Genomic DNA, 13,800 nt, shown 5'->3' on the forward strand with positions numbered 1-13,800 from the left:
CACGCGGGACTTTCTTTTTTTTTTTTTTTTTTAAATGAGCTGTTAAATGATATTAGAATTAGATGCTTTCATACAGGCACGGTGCAAAGAAATCACCGACAGCACTGCTATGCCACCTGAAATAATACACACCAACACACCCCGTCTGCTGTCAGATTCCTCCTCTTTTCAGATTCTTTCCTTCGTAAGATGTATCTACACCTTCTGTCATCCTAACTGAAATGCAATTTATCCTACCCACAAACCAAAAATCACGCAAGTTAAGGGTGAAACTCATTTCTGAAGCGACCCGGTCACAGGAGCACAGGAAAAGCCACAACCAACATTTCTTGTGAGTGGCACCCTCTGCACCTCAAGTTCCATGAAAACCTTCCTTGGTCCTTTCACAAACATTCTATCCCACAAGAGGGCTCTCGCTCCCCACCATCCAGCCCACGGTCATCCCCAGTGACTGCTACCCCACGTCCTTCTCGCCTGGGTGCAGCCCTCTGCTCAGCACCGTGCCCTCCAGGGCCACATGGATTTACTCGTCGCGGAATATCTGGCGCGCCAGGATCTGTACCCAGCCCACTGCTCACAGCCCCGGGCGAGCAGAGAGGGTTTGGTGCAAAGCATTCAGGTGCCAGAGGCTGGGTTTACGGCAGCTTCACATCAAGGTGACCTGGAGAGGTGGTGAGTCCCGACAAAGCCAAGGCAGGGGAGCAGTGAGAGAGGGTGTTGAGACATGTCTCCAGCTCCCAAGTCCTTTCTCAGGTACATCAGGTACAAACCAGACAAGGACATTCTGAAATTTTCTCCCTCCCTGCCACGTTTAAAACAAAACCACAATTTTATTTATTGTTTTTTTACAGTCTGGGATATAAACTTTTTTGCAGGACAGAGACCCCGAGGCAACAACGAATATCTGGTGTCGTCCTATGCCACATGTAGGAAACAGTCAGTGTGAACTCTTTCGGGAAAAAGGGAACAGATTATCCAACTCTACGTAAATAATATCCACCTGATCTGTGTAAAGGCGTTGTAATTTCAACACTCGAATACAAAATTAATGGACACTTACATTACAAAGTACCCAAAAGCACACCAGAACCGCAACCTAGCAAAGCACACCACAGGCTCGAGTGCACAAGATAAAGCTATTCCCATCTCTACAACTTCTTCTGACTTAAGAGCTCTGCCCAGCCATTTACTACTTCTGGTACCACAATTTTAAATTTTTGTTTTGTCTCAGTAACATTAACATCTGCCCACAGAAAAGGCTACTTATTTCACCTGATACACATCATTTTGACAGAAGACTTGGTGCTTCCATGCCTAAGCAGACTAACAGGAAAGTTATTTATACAGGTGTCCCTCACTGCGGCCAAAAGCCTCACCTGCTGCCGCCTCCTTGGGCTCTGTTTGTCCTCCCACACACTGTTTTTCCTCCACGCTCAATACATCACTTCACCAGTAAAAACCTCAGAAATGCCCGAGTGGGAGATACATTTTTCACTGGCCCATTCTCCATCCTCCATCAGCTTCCGCTGCTTTTTACTCAGATTGAGACACAGAAGGAAGAACTCCGCAAAGAGTTTGTAGTAAATCTCCGAAACGTGTTTATCAAGCTAGAAATGATCACGCAGACCTCCGGCACAGCCCAACAATTTGGAGTCACTGGGGAGGCACTGAACACAGGAGCTAACAGCCATAACTTACTTTTATTTATACAGTGTGATCCTACACTTGTTCTAGAACTTGGTTTTATGCACAACCTTCTTCAACTTCCTCCAGCTGTAACATCGCTGAGGCTCAAGTAAATTAAAAGGTGGAATTGGAAGAGAATCATGAAACCTAAAGCAAAAGTCTTTTGCAAATGAGAAACCTTTTTCATATCTAAACTCCCTGGATACTTATCCGATAAAACTCATCTTGGACTAATAGGTCTCCATATTTCCTCAGCTCAGCAATAACATGTTTAAAATCCAGACGGCACAAAACTTAATTAGTGATCCTATGTTTTAGTAAAATATCCATTCATCAGTTCATTAGGACTGCTAAGAATAGATTTTTTTTCCCTGTATGCTCACTCTCTTTTATAGGTTCAGATGCATTAAATTATTTTTTTCTTTAACTCTTTAATGACTTTGCTATTTGTAAAGCATTTGATCACATTTTTCATTTCTTTCTGGTTTCTGCTTAAGAATGTATTTTATCATTTTCCTATGCTTGTTCTCCAAGAGAATAAAGTGACAAAATGTTAAGCATGTGGTCGATAGCCAGATGAACAGCGATGCCTGGTTAAAAAGGAGAGTTGTGGAAAATTTCACCTGAGAGCAACGGGCTACAAAAACTCCAATTTCTCAACCTGTGGGTCAAAACTTTGCAAAGACCGGCAAACATTTAAGTTCTCTTCACCTTCGTAACAGTACAAATTCTGACATTACATATATTTTTCTTTTAGACCTGGTATTGTACAATCCCCAGACTCGCTCAGAGACCGACTGGTATTCAAATTACTCAGACTGGCTGGTATTTTGGATTCTGTTGGCACTAATTGGAGAGGCTGGCTGATATTTCTAATTATCCTGGCATTAATAGCCTGGAAATAGTCTCTCCGCTCCTTCCCTCCCAAGATTTATGAAAGCACTAATGCTGGCGTAATTATAGACAGGAACAACTGGCAGGCTGGTACTGGCTGCCCCCCAAGATTCTTACAGCTTTCCCAGAATCCTTCTCCTATTCTTTGTACGCTCGGCATCCAAGTTTTAATCCTTTTAAATAATGTTTCGTAAGTTGCTTAAAATATATAGTATCATTTCCGCAAATATTTCTAATGCATAAGTTTCAGGGGCAGAGCAGACACTGGCTGACTTCTTCACCAGCCCGGGTTTCTGCACCCAGCGTTCCCTATTCTTCACGAGGACACCCCACACTGTGATGATCATCAGGGCCTGCCCGAGGAAACAAGAACAATTCAGCTCCGCAAATCCATTGGTATTTGCACAATATTATAACACAGCATTCCAACACAATTTTTAAGAGCTATGCCTGCTGTTTCAGCTCGACTTCAAGCTACACGCTCACTTAAAACAGGGCGGTTAAGTCGCTCTTGGAGACTGAGCTGCGATTCTGTATCTACCAATATTCAAGAGGCAGAATAGGGCCTAGGAAACAACCCTAAAATATGCACAAACCTCAGTTTTAACAAAGATTCTCCTCACAGGAGCACCAGAGGCACAGATCTGACCTAGAGGGCAGGAAGGTGAACCCAAGTGCAAGCGCAGAGCTCCATGTATCCAAATTCTGGCCCGGATTACCAGCTGGTATAAAGGAGCACATCCCTGCTGGCCTCAAGAGGTTTAAAACTTTGCGGCAGAACAAAATGGTCTCTGTTTATCTCTACATAAACTTAATTACTAACTACCCATCACTAGCTTGTTAAATACCATGGTGTTGTGTCTGCCTCTTTCTCTCGAGCAAGTAAAACGGAGATGCTTACAGGAAGAGAATTAAAGCTGCTTTTGAGTTATGTGCAAACTGGCGACACACACACTGCCCAAGAGGGATGTCCTTGTCTCCGGCTCAGGAACAGTCACACTTTCCCACAGAGAATGCACAGGATACTCTTGCTACCCATATGCACAACAGAAACATTTACTTACTACCACTTAATCACAGAATGATCATTTCACATCTAATTAGTAACAACGGCCTGATTCTTCCAGGGGTGCCAGGGACATGTTTCAATGCAGTTCCAGCTTACTGATTTTGATGAATGCTGGCATCAGGAGAAAGCATCACCTCCTTTACTGTGATGTTTTCCCGATTAGCCTTTTGCTTACCCTAAATAATTAATCCTGGCACAAAGTCATCAGTCGACTAGCTGAGGTTTGTAAGATCAAAGGGTTCAGGTTTGTAAAGTTGATAGAAAAAGAGCCAGAAGGTGGAGTTTGCCTTTATTACTAGTTTTAACTGATTTGATTGCCAGACTGCTATTGCAAATCCCAGCACCCAAGGTGCAGGCATCTTCAGATCCCACTAAATTTCAAAATACTCGAGAAGAGGGACCGATCCTAACTCCTCTTTGAAGTCAAGAGAAACTTTGCTAGCGTACATCCAATGTGACTGAGTGACAATTTGCTGATCTTTTAATCTGCTGTTAAAGGATGAAGATTGTCCCCCACAACTTTTCACGCAGTCTGTGAGCAAGGCATTACAACTAAAATTCAATTCCTAGGTCATTACTGAGGAAAAGAAGTATTTGTGTTTTCTACCTAACATGTCACACCAGTCACATTACAAACCATTTGATCCAAACTAGGAGGGAAAAAGGCGGATTAGCAGGAATAGCTTTGTCTGCTGAGTGCTCATCTTCCAGAGCCTGCAAGCCAGGAAAAATCCCCAAACTTGGAACTAAACTGAAGCAGGAGCAGTGGGGCAGGACTGGCACGGTGACATATTAGGCAGTACAACCTTTTCTTCGTTGAGGCAGGTCAGAATACAGCACACCTAGTTCCAGCAAAGAAACAAAAGCAACTCATCTGTTTTTCATCTAAAGCTCACCTAATGAGGCAAGACAAGATTTTTAAGGCATACCTGAGAAAAGACGGCTAGGCCAGAGAATGGGAATAGCACTGTGTCTATTCTCAGCAAGATGCAGTAAAATAAACAACTGTAAAAGAACTGCCTCAAACACCTTTCTCCATGGGGTGGCACAGGGCTTGCCAAGGAGCACTGCCTCAGGGTCTCTGGGAGACCCCCCCAGCACCTCAGCCCCGGCTGCAGTCACGAAGAGACGAGATGCCATCTGTCCCCTTGCTACAATTTCCAACCTCACCTACTCCTAGGGCTGTGAGACACGCTGCTTCTGCTGCCACTTTACGGCAACAATTTCCTTTTTGCACATACAAGTGATGCCACCTTCTAGTTCAGACGCTATAAACTATGCCTCTGCCCTGTTAGAAACAGGAGGAATGGGCAAAGATGCTGTTGAGCATCTCACACGCTCCAAGGCCTGAACTGCCCCAGAGACAAGCTGGTACCCACGGCGCCGGAGTGGGAAGGGGCTGCTGGAGCTCCTCCCTGGGTGGGAGCTTGAGCTGGGAACCCGCCAGCACACCAGGGACATCCTCGGACACCCCTCGCCCGAACACCTCTACCTCTCCCAACACCTCCCACGTCCAATGCCAGTTTTCTTTCTACAGTAGGAGGCAGCAGCCTTTGCCCGACAGCTCCCAGTGCCACGAGAGCTTTCCACAGGTCACTTGGAAGCGACCCTTCCTTAGGAAGGGACCCAACTTCTCAAGGCAGACTGCCATTTTAGGGTGTTTTCCTAACTTATAATCGGATAGATTTCTTGTTCTTCACTCACATAAAGCTCCCTCTGCTTTGCAGCCACAATTTAATTTCCTTCTGATTGCTGATTTTCCCATGTTTATATTTTATCCTGTGCCCTGTAGCTAATGAATGTTGCTCTAGCTGAGATCTGGCAGAGCACTCGCTGTTGCCTGGCAAGCGCCCTCCTCTTCCCTGAGGTATTTATTTCTTGATTTCACCGGGACACAGTGTGGCATTGTAACAACGTCAGTGCTTTTGCTTACGTGGAGTTTACACAACCAAGCGCGAGGGTACAGGGCCCTGCAAGTGAATTCTCTTTTGTACTCGGGTGCCCTTAACTCCAGCAGCTCGCTGCACCGTGCATCGGAGGCAGAACCTGCGACAGCACCCGACGAAGGGAGTGGAGCAGCTCGCCGAGCTCGCCCTCACAGGCAGATGAGGCTCCTGCAGATGCAGGAGCACCAAGCCTGTACCTTCAGACTTTTTCTTCAAGTTTTTAATTCAGCAACCTGAAATGGCTCCTCTGTCTCGTATCAGAGGAAAAAAAAATTAAAAATCAAGAATGCTACACCTGTGGCATTAGCTATCTTACAACCAGACAACTACATATTGATCAGGAGTCGTGTCAAAGTGCTGGGGATGAGCCAAGGTAATTTGTGCAGTGCCACTGTTCTTTCATCTTTGCTGGCAAGCTATCCACTGGGGTCTCATGTTCCAGGACTGTTACTGAGAAAACAAGAAAATTAGAGACTGAAGGAATTAGGATGCCTTCATTTTTCCCCATTAGTACATGAGCTAGCCTAAACCAAACTACTTCTGCTCTGTGACAAACAGACATCATAATTCTTTCTGAAGACAAAACCCTGGGTATATCCTCAGTATCAAAGGGTTTGAATGCTGAGAAGCATTTCAGAGTTGCCTTACATATATCCAAAATTGTGACTAGGCTCCACATGGACAAAACTAACATAATGAGTATTTGTATTGTATTAATAGTCTGTTGTTGGCCTTTCTTTTGACAAGAGCTTCTGTTGCTTCCCTTCCTCTGCAAGCTGGAATCATTCGCGTTTCCACCGCTGCCCTGCTCGGTGCTGTTACATTCCCAATGGCTTCAAGTTACTGGAAGCCTCACAAGAGATCAAAAGTGCACAGTCAAGGTGTCACAGGAGATGCAAAGGGATATTATTTTTAGACTGCTAAAAACCTCAAGAGATGTTTAACAGACCATACAACTAAACAACTCTTCATTTCCTGCCTCATCATCTTTTTTTCTTTACGTGTTGCTCAAGCCTTTTCTGTCACCCAGTATGTATTTTCTTCTTCAAAGACGATATTCACTGACTCATGCTTTCTGCAGAAATATGGCTTGGACAATGGAAATGATGCAGAAAGGAATTAGGGGATGGAGGGAGGACTCAAAACCAAAACTCGCCTCCAGCCAGTACTCCACATCTCTCGTTTTTGGCATTCTCCCCGACAGCACGCTGCTTGCTAACGATGCAAGACATTTGGGACAGAGAATTTATTTCCTTTTGTGTCTGGAAGGGAACGAATTGCCACTACGTAAAGGACACCCTCATTCTGACCCTGAATACGTTCTCTGTATAAAAGGTTGCAAGATCACTGGCTCTTCCGCTTTGAGGCAGGGACAGCGTTTTATTCCGTGCTCAGACAGCATCCGAAGGAGAGAGAGATCACAAACAGAACTCTACAGTGTATCACAAGTGATTCAATAATAAGTAATGCTAATTAATAAAAGAAGCACACCAAATGAGAGATAAAAAGTAGATTTCAAGAGTACAAAAGCAGAACACTGTTTCTGCATCAAACATACGTCATGAAAAGTTTCCCCTCACGCTGCCCCTTTCACCTTTCCAACCTAATGCCATCAGGATTTCATTTTCCTGCTTCTACTTTCTCCTGTATTTAATTATTTTTCTTTACTCAGCAAATCCTTATAAAGCCTGAGTGCCATTTATTTATGTATTTATTTCAACTAGTTACTACTTACCTCATCCCACTCCAGAAGGTAGCTGGTGATTTTTGAACCATTATCAATGGGTGCCTGTGAACAAAAATAAACAAAAGATGATTTTGGGAATAAGAGAAAACTACTTTTCCCCCGCCCCAGCAAATAACTACAGTTTAAAACGAAACCAAAGCTTAGGGTTTGCACAGAGCTTGGCAACCTCTTAACAAATACCGAGAAGAAGCTGGACATAATGAAACACATACATTATAAAAGTCAAGTCAGTGCACAGGGAGGGATTTGTCAGAGTACACCAAGTTCAAGGCCCTTACTGAAAAAATGACCGTCTCAGCTTTCAATTATTTTCAACAGTTATGCTAGCTGCCAGTAAACTGTATTTTTCACTGCTCTCTTGCCCGATCCAAGCATTACCTACCTTCCATTGTAAGGTTAAGGAACTTTTGGTCCTGTGCGAGGGTTTGGGTGGGAAGGGACACTCTGGTGCTGAGCTGTGAGTGGTGAAGCTCACTGGCTCCGAGCAGGATCCCTTTACCGAGTTGTACACTGCATATACCCTGGGAACAACGTGCAAACGGGTTAGAAATCTGCTGAGGGTTACACGATGAGACAGTACTGCCTCGGCCACAATATTTGGCTACCAAAGCCTCCACAATACCATCCACTTAGGACAGATTTCCCACAGTGGCTACCGTTATTCTACTTCACTTATCAAAAAGCATGCAAAAAAACCCAGCAGAACAGAAAAAAACAGCAGGATTGTGCAAATGCGCCCACGGACCACTGAGCTGGTATCATCTTTTCTTTCCACCACCACTTCCTCGCCTAGTGCCAGACTTTCACACGCTCCGTTAAAATCCTCTTCGCAACACAACAGAAAGTATGAACACACGAGAGAAAGGTATCAGCTTGAATGCCTGGTTTACACTTGAGTCGCATGTACCAGGCTAAGCGGTGGAGGCTGCTGGTTTCCTTCCACGGGTACAAGCTTCTACATGGGTCAGGCAGCAACATTTAGTGGACCTCCCTGACTCAGAACTAAGGCAGCTCAGGAACATTGCTCTGATAAACTAAAAATCTGTAAAGCAAATGTGAATTCAGGCAAGTCTTCTACGTATCAGCACAGAGCGGGGATATACAATACCAAATAATGTGGGAAAAGGAATACAATATAGTTGAGTACTTCCTCACGAGGTGCTTTTCTCTGAAATATTAACGATGTTATTTTTTCCCCTTCACATTTTCCATGCAGCAAAAGGAAAGCGCAAACTGGAAGTCTTTCCTACTCAAAAACACCCCACGTTCAAGCCATGACCAGACGATGACCTCGGAGCTGGCTGTAGCTATTGTGTACTTGAATGCAGAGTTTAAAAAAGGGCAATTTCTAAATTTGTTTTCAGTAGATAAGAGCAATTTCTGTACAATGGCCACCTACATAGAATCAAACCTTTTGAGGGAGGTTTGCAAGGACTGCTATAGTGCTGCTGTACCCATCGCCTGCAAGCGGTCAGGAGTGAAAACCAACGCAATTAATTAATTGAGCCTGCATCTGGCAAGGGGAATGGACGTGTGCCGGAAAGCAGCATGGCCAAGCATCAAACACATACCACGGGGGAATACAACCATGTGAAAATGAGCTTAATGAGCATCTTCTACAAGTCACTGAAACGCTGAGCACAGTCATCTCGGAAAGTACCGGAATGAAACGACCTGAAGGAACGCAGGTTCAGAGCAAACCAGGCTCCCCTGGGTGCCCAGGGCAGCTCGTCTGCACGGAGACGAAGCCCTGAGAGAGGCTGCCAAAGTTAAGGAGACCCGGGGCAATCTGCTGAGTAACTGTTGGTCCCATAGATTTCTTTCCTTAACAGATTGATTTTTTCACAGTCAGTAAAACATAACGCAGTGTCATGAAGGAAAAAACTGTCACAGAAAGCAAACAGCCGGCGCTCCCAGTGCCGGTTCCCTCTGGCACGTGCTGTTGCTTTTTAAGCCTTTTATATTTAGCAGTCACTTCTTTTCAAGCAGAAGTTATTGCTGAGTGTTCACAAATGATTTATAATTTGGCAAACCTGCAGAAAGGTGGAGGGAGCTGTAGGTAAGGAGAAAAGTCAGCTGGGACATGGGGCAAATACCCACGAGGCTCCTAAAAATCGCAAGAGACCTCATCCTCAACAGCCCAACATTGTGCACAGAGATCACTCTGCTGCTTCAAGCTGGCTTTAAAAGTGATGCTCGGTTGTTGCAGGGGAAGCTCAGCAGTATTCTACACCTTTCTCTTCTCTCCTACCATCCATTTTTTGCTACGGCTGGGACTTCTGCCTGACCTGGGATCTTTTACGTATTTACATGATGTTATTTCTGGTCTTGTGCTTCTACTTGAAAGGTTCATTTTAGGGCTCTGCTAGAAAGCAGCCTTAAAAAAAAAAAAATAAAGCAAGCAGTAGTATCAGAGCAAGACAGACATATTTTGGTGCCAGGTCTTTAGAGCTGAGAAGCAAAGTCTTTTCTCTGTAAAATTTTACATACAGGAACAGCCTTGATGTGAAAAAGCACAGCAAACCTAGCCCCTGTCTGGAAAAACAAGGGAACAATAGACAGGAGTGAAAGGACTTTTTTTTTAAAGGATATCAAGCACAAACAAACAGGATGTCCATTTGAAGACTTGGTTCCTAAGTAAAGTCTTTAAAAATATGTAACAGGAGCAGGTAACAACACTGACAGTGATAAAAACATCAGGGAGCAAGACTGAGAATGTGTTAATAGTCAATACAAGTGTAAAACACATTTTTAGAATCAAAGAGAAACATGCCCTGAAAGAGGCCAGTGTGAATCCATTTTTAATTTTTTTTTTTCCCAATAAATGCTTCAGTTACTATGGTCAGATGGATCTGCAATCAGCAGATTTACTTCACAAAGCAAGGAGTATTTATGAAGAAATGGTGCAGGAGTAGTTTCAGTACCTACAGAGGAGACCATGAAATTGTTGAGGTACGCTGCACAGTTACGTAAAAAACTTCCACATTTATTTTTATGTAATTAAAGAGTTTATATTTAAGTGACATCCACAGCCGCACTGACTCACCTGACGTGATAATCTGTTGCTGGCCTAAGGTCTTTCAGGTGATATTCTAATTCTTCTCCACTGCAGAAAAAAAAAAGCCCAAACCCAACAAATCAATAAATCATGAAAAGCAGTATCACACTCAGCACAGCCAGTGATGCTCCAGTACCAAGAAAAAGAAGTAGCACAGAGTTTCACCATTTCAGGAAAAACTCAGTGTATAATCTATTAGTTTCAAATGTAGTCAACGTAGCTCAGGCTATTCATTTTCCTTTTGGCTTGTTTGCTGATAAATGAACACTAAGCTCAGTCACGTGTTGCCACTTCTGTGATGATTAAGGTGCAGGTCAGTGCTTAACAAGTAACAGGCACCTCATGGAAGTGCTTGGCTTATTCATGATTTTATTAAAATATGGGAAATAAGAAAGTTCTCCATTTAGAATAAAGAAATATTTCACAGCTAATTGGAAAAATACAAGGAGATGTCTCAAAATCAAGAGAACAAAATCAACCAGAAAAGCCCACGCCTGTTGAGTTGAGAGAAATCCATGAAAAAAAGCTTTTTTTTCCCCACATAATCCAACACTCTGCAAATTCTTTTATTTTCCCCTCTGAAATGAGTGCACCTCCTTGCAAAGACAACGTATCCAACCTTGTGCAGACTTTCTTTTGCCTGTAGTAATAGCGGTGACTGCTGCTTGTGACATCAAGCTAATGGCTGTACTCTGGCCAGCAACAGGAGATGGATTACTAGGAGCAGCTTTAAAGCAGATGCACAACATTTCATAACCAGGAGAAGATGTTCAGTCATCACACCAGCAAGCACAAAAAGTACTCGAGTGTCCTTCCCGTTTCAAAAAAGCTCAGCGGCACACATTGACCTATCAAGATATGCTCACTGGCTTACAAATAACTAGCGTAAAAAAACCCAATAATAATAATAAAAAAAAAATCACACAGCACTTTGTTGGTTGATATCGTCTTTTTATATTCCCCAGGACAGCTCACACAGACCTGCCTCTGGCACACCAAGAGAAATACACTAATTCACAGGACATCTTAAGAAAGGAGATAGTTTGATCTCAAGAGGTAATTCCACAAATGCTGCATCACCTGGACTTTATTTAATGAGATTTGGGGTGGATTAGCTATTTCACAATAGCTTAGGTCACATCTCAAAACCTTCTTTCCTAGACGTCAGGAAAAAGAAAAGCATAACACCATATGTACTTGATCACAGAATGAGCTCAGAGGATCGCTGGAAGGAGAGACAGAGAAATCCTTCAGAATTTTTACTGAAGAGTGCCGCGAGCCAAATATTTGGGGTTTTCTCGGGAGGCTACATAGCCTACACTCCCTCCTCTGCCCATCTAAGATGCTAGGAAGCAGTAAAACCCCCAAACTTTTTGCTCGTTAGGTCAGAAAGCAAGCTTTACTGGTTTTAATTCTCCAAGTGCACACGCATGTAGCCCATTAGGAAGGCAGCTATTACAGGGTTCTGACATTTAGCGTAAGAGAAAAAGTAACCTTTTCAGTGGCAAGGGGAGGTAGAGCATCGCATGGAAGGGAGGTGGAATGAGAGGGCAATTAGGGACCTGGTGACATGCACCCACCCAGTTCCCTGCAAGCTCCTCCAGTAAGTGGGGCCTGACAGGTCAGCGAGCGAGCAATTACAGGGTGTTCAAATGTGTCTTTTTCCTGCGACCAACAGATATGCTAAAACACACCCTGAAAAGCACCAAGAATTCATTTCCAACGAAAACACCAGCATGAAAAATGATGCTGTTACCTGTAAATTATCTTGTATTTTCCATCCCTCCCTTTATCCGATAAGGCAACCTCGTAGGTACAGGTGTAAGGCAAACCGTTGCTGTGTCTATCTGCATTTAGAAGGCCGGTGGGAGGCGACCAAGAAAGTAAAACTGCTCTTGCTTGAATATTTGTAACCTATAAAAGAAACATCAGTTACTCTGAATTCCAAGAAAAGCACTGTCCTCTGAGTATTTGCTTTTTGCTTGCATCTTCGCAATCAATTTCTTGTAAAAAGGAAATTTCAGAGCTAGAGGTGAAAAGTAAAGAGTCAGAAACGGTCATCAGCAACAGAAACAAAAAATACAGATTCACGGCAGAAACTAATCTCTAACAGATGAGGAGCACTGAGAGATGTCCCCCCGGCAGTGAACTGGCTTGTCATTGCCTGAGCATCCAGCAAGGGTTCCTCACCCCACTTGGGAAGTACCTGCTGCCATGGCCATTACCAGAAGGGAAGGGGAACTAAGTGCAACAAAGACTTTATCCTATAGATTGCTTTGTATGCGACTGTTTTTCTAAAGCTTTTGTTAGGGAGATTCTCGAATAAAACTCTGACGACTTTCTTCAGTCATTCCGTTCCTTCTTATAATTTGGAACTGCAATAATTCAATCTGCAAAAAAGTAAAAAAAAACCCAATTCAATTTGCACGGTTACGCTGACTCAAAAGCATAAAGGAAATTCACAACAGAAGTCCAATTTGTCAGTTAAAAATTATATTGCAAATCACTCTGTGCCCCAAAGACACGTGTGATCTGCAGTCACCCCCGGGTGCAACATCTCAGTAACAGACGGGTGAGGATTCCCTTTTGATAAAACATGGAAAAAGAGACTTCAAACCCCCACACTGAAACAACTTTAACACCCCACCAGCGCAGCTGTATCCTTTTGGAAGCTCAGGTCCTCATAACTCTGGGCTGACCGAGCTCACAGATCTCACATCGCCTTTCTCTCCAGGAGAGCCCGCGGGCACGGCGCCGGCGGCATCCTTCATCAGCTGCACGGACCCAACAGCAGCTTCCCAGAGAACAGCCTTCTGCTATCAAGCCAAGAAAAAAAAAACAAAAAAAGGAAAAAAATCCACCCCTCTCCCACTGTCTCAAAAGAAAAATAAAAAACAATACTTGCACTGGCTATCTTGGAAAGACAGCACAGCTTTTTCCTGCACGCCTTCTGAAAAAAGCCCAGGGAAGCCGCGAAGCCTCCACAGCCTCTGGCTCTCTGCCACAAATCCTCCACTTTTTGTAGTGAAAATGACTACGTTCTTCTTAACAGCAGTGAAAAGGTAAACAGTATTTTTTTTTAGCTAGTCTCCATAAGGAGGAATCAAAGCACAAGGTTTTACATTCTCTATTCGTTTCTCCTATGCCTCAAATTTCACTGGTTCCATCATTTTAACAGATTTTTTCCAACACACAGCAAAACATTATGACTTCAGAAGGTGGAAGATAAATGATGCAGGTGCTTAGTTACAAATTTCCTACACTTTTCTTGAGACAACAGAAACACCTTACCCATGAATTACTTGGCAATGAAATACAGCAAGCAGCTTTTAGGGACTGCTTGCTTACAAATTCAGCTTCTGGATAGCTTTATTTAATGCAGAATATTTAACCTCTCAGG

The 13,800-nt window shown here is 43.6% G+C and overlaps 1 protein-coding gene across 1 annotated transcript in view; it reads right to left on the reverse strand.

Annotated features, from left to right (window-relative positions):
- The window catches only part of FNDC3B (fibronectin type III domain containing 3B), a 92,650-nt gene that overhangs the window by 44,341 nt on the left and 34,509 nt on the right, over positions 1-13,800 (reverse strand). Inside the window, exons 6-9 of the mRNA XM_009872469.1 lie at positions 12,157-12,314; positions 10,389-10,448; positions 7,725-7,863; positions 7,319-7,384 (exon numbers count right to left, since the gene is read on the reverse strand). Coding sequence (XP_009870771.1) covers positions 7,319-7,384; positions 7,725-7,863; positions 10,389-10,448; positions 12,157-12,314 — 423 coding nt within the window. The remainder of the gene's footprint in view (positions 1-7,318; positions 7,385-7,724; positions 7,864-10,388; positions 10,449-12,156; positions 12,315-13,800) is intronic.

Source organism: Apaloderma vittatum, unplaced genomic scaffold (assembly GCF_000703405.1).
Source record: "Apaloderma vittatum isolate BGI_N311 unplaced genomic scaffold, ASM70340v1 scaffold5327, whole genome shotgun sequence".
In the NCBI taxonomy this organism is placed as follows: domain Eukaryota; kingdom Metazoa; phylum Chordata; class Aves; order Trogoniformes; family Trogonidae; genus Apaloderma; species Apaloderma vittatum.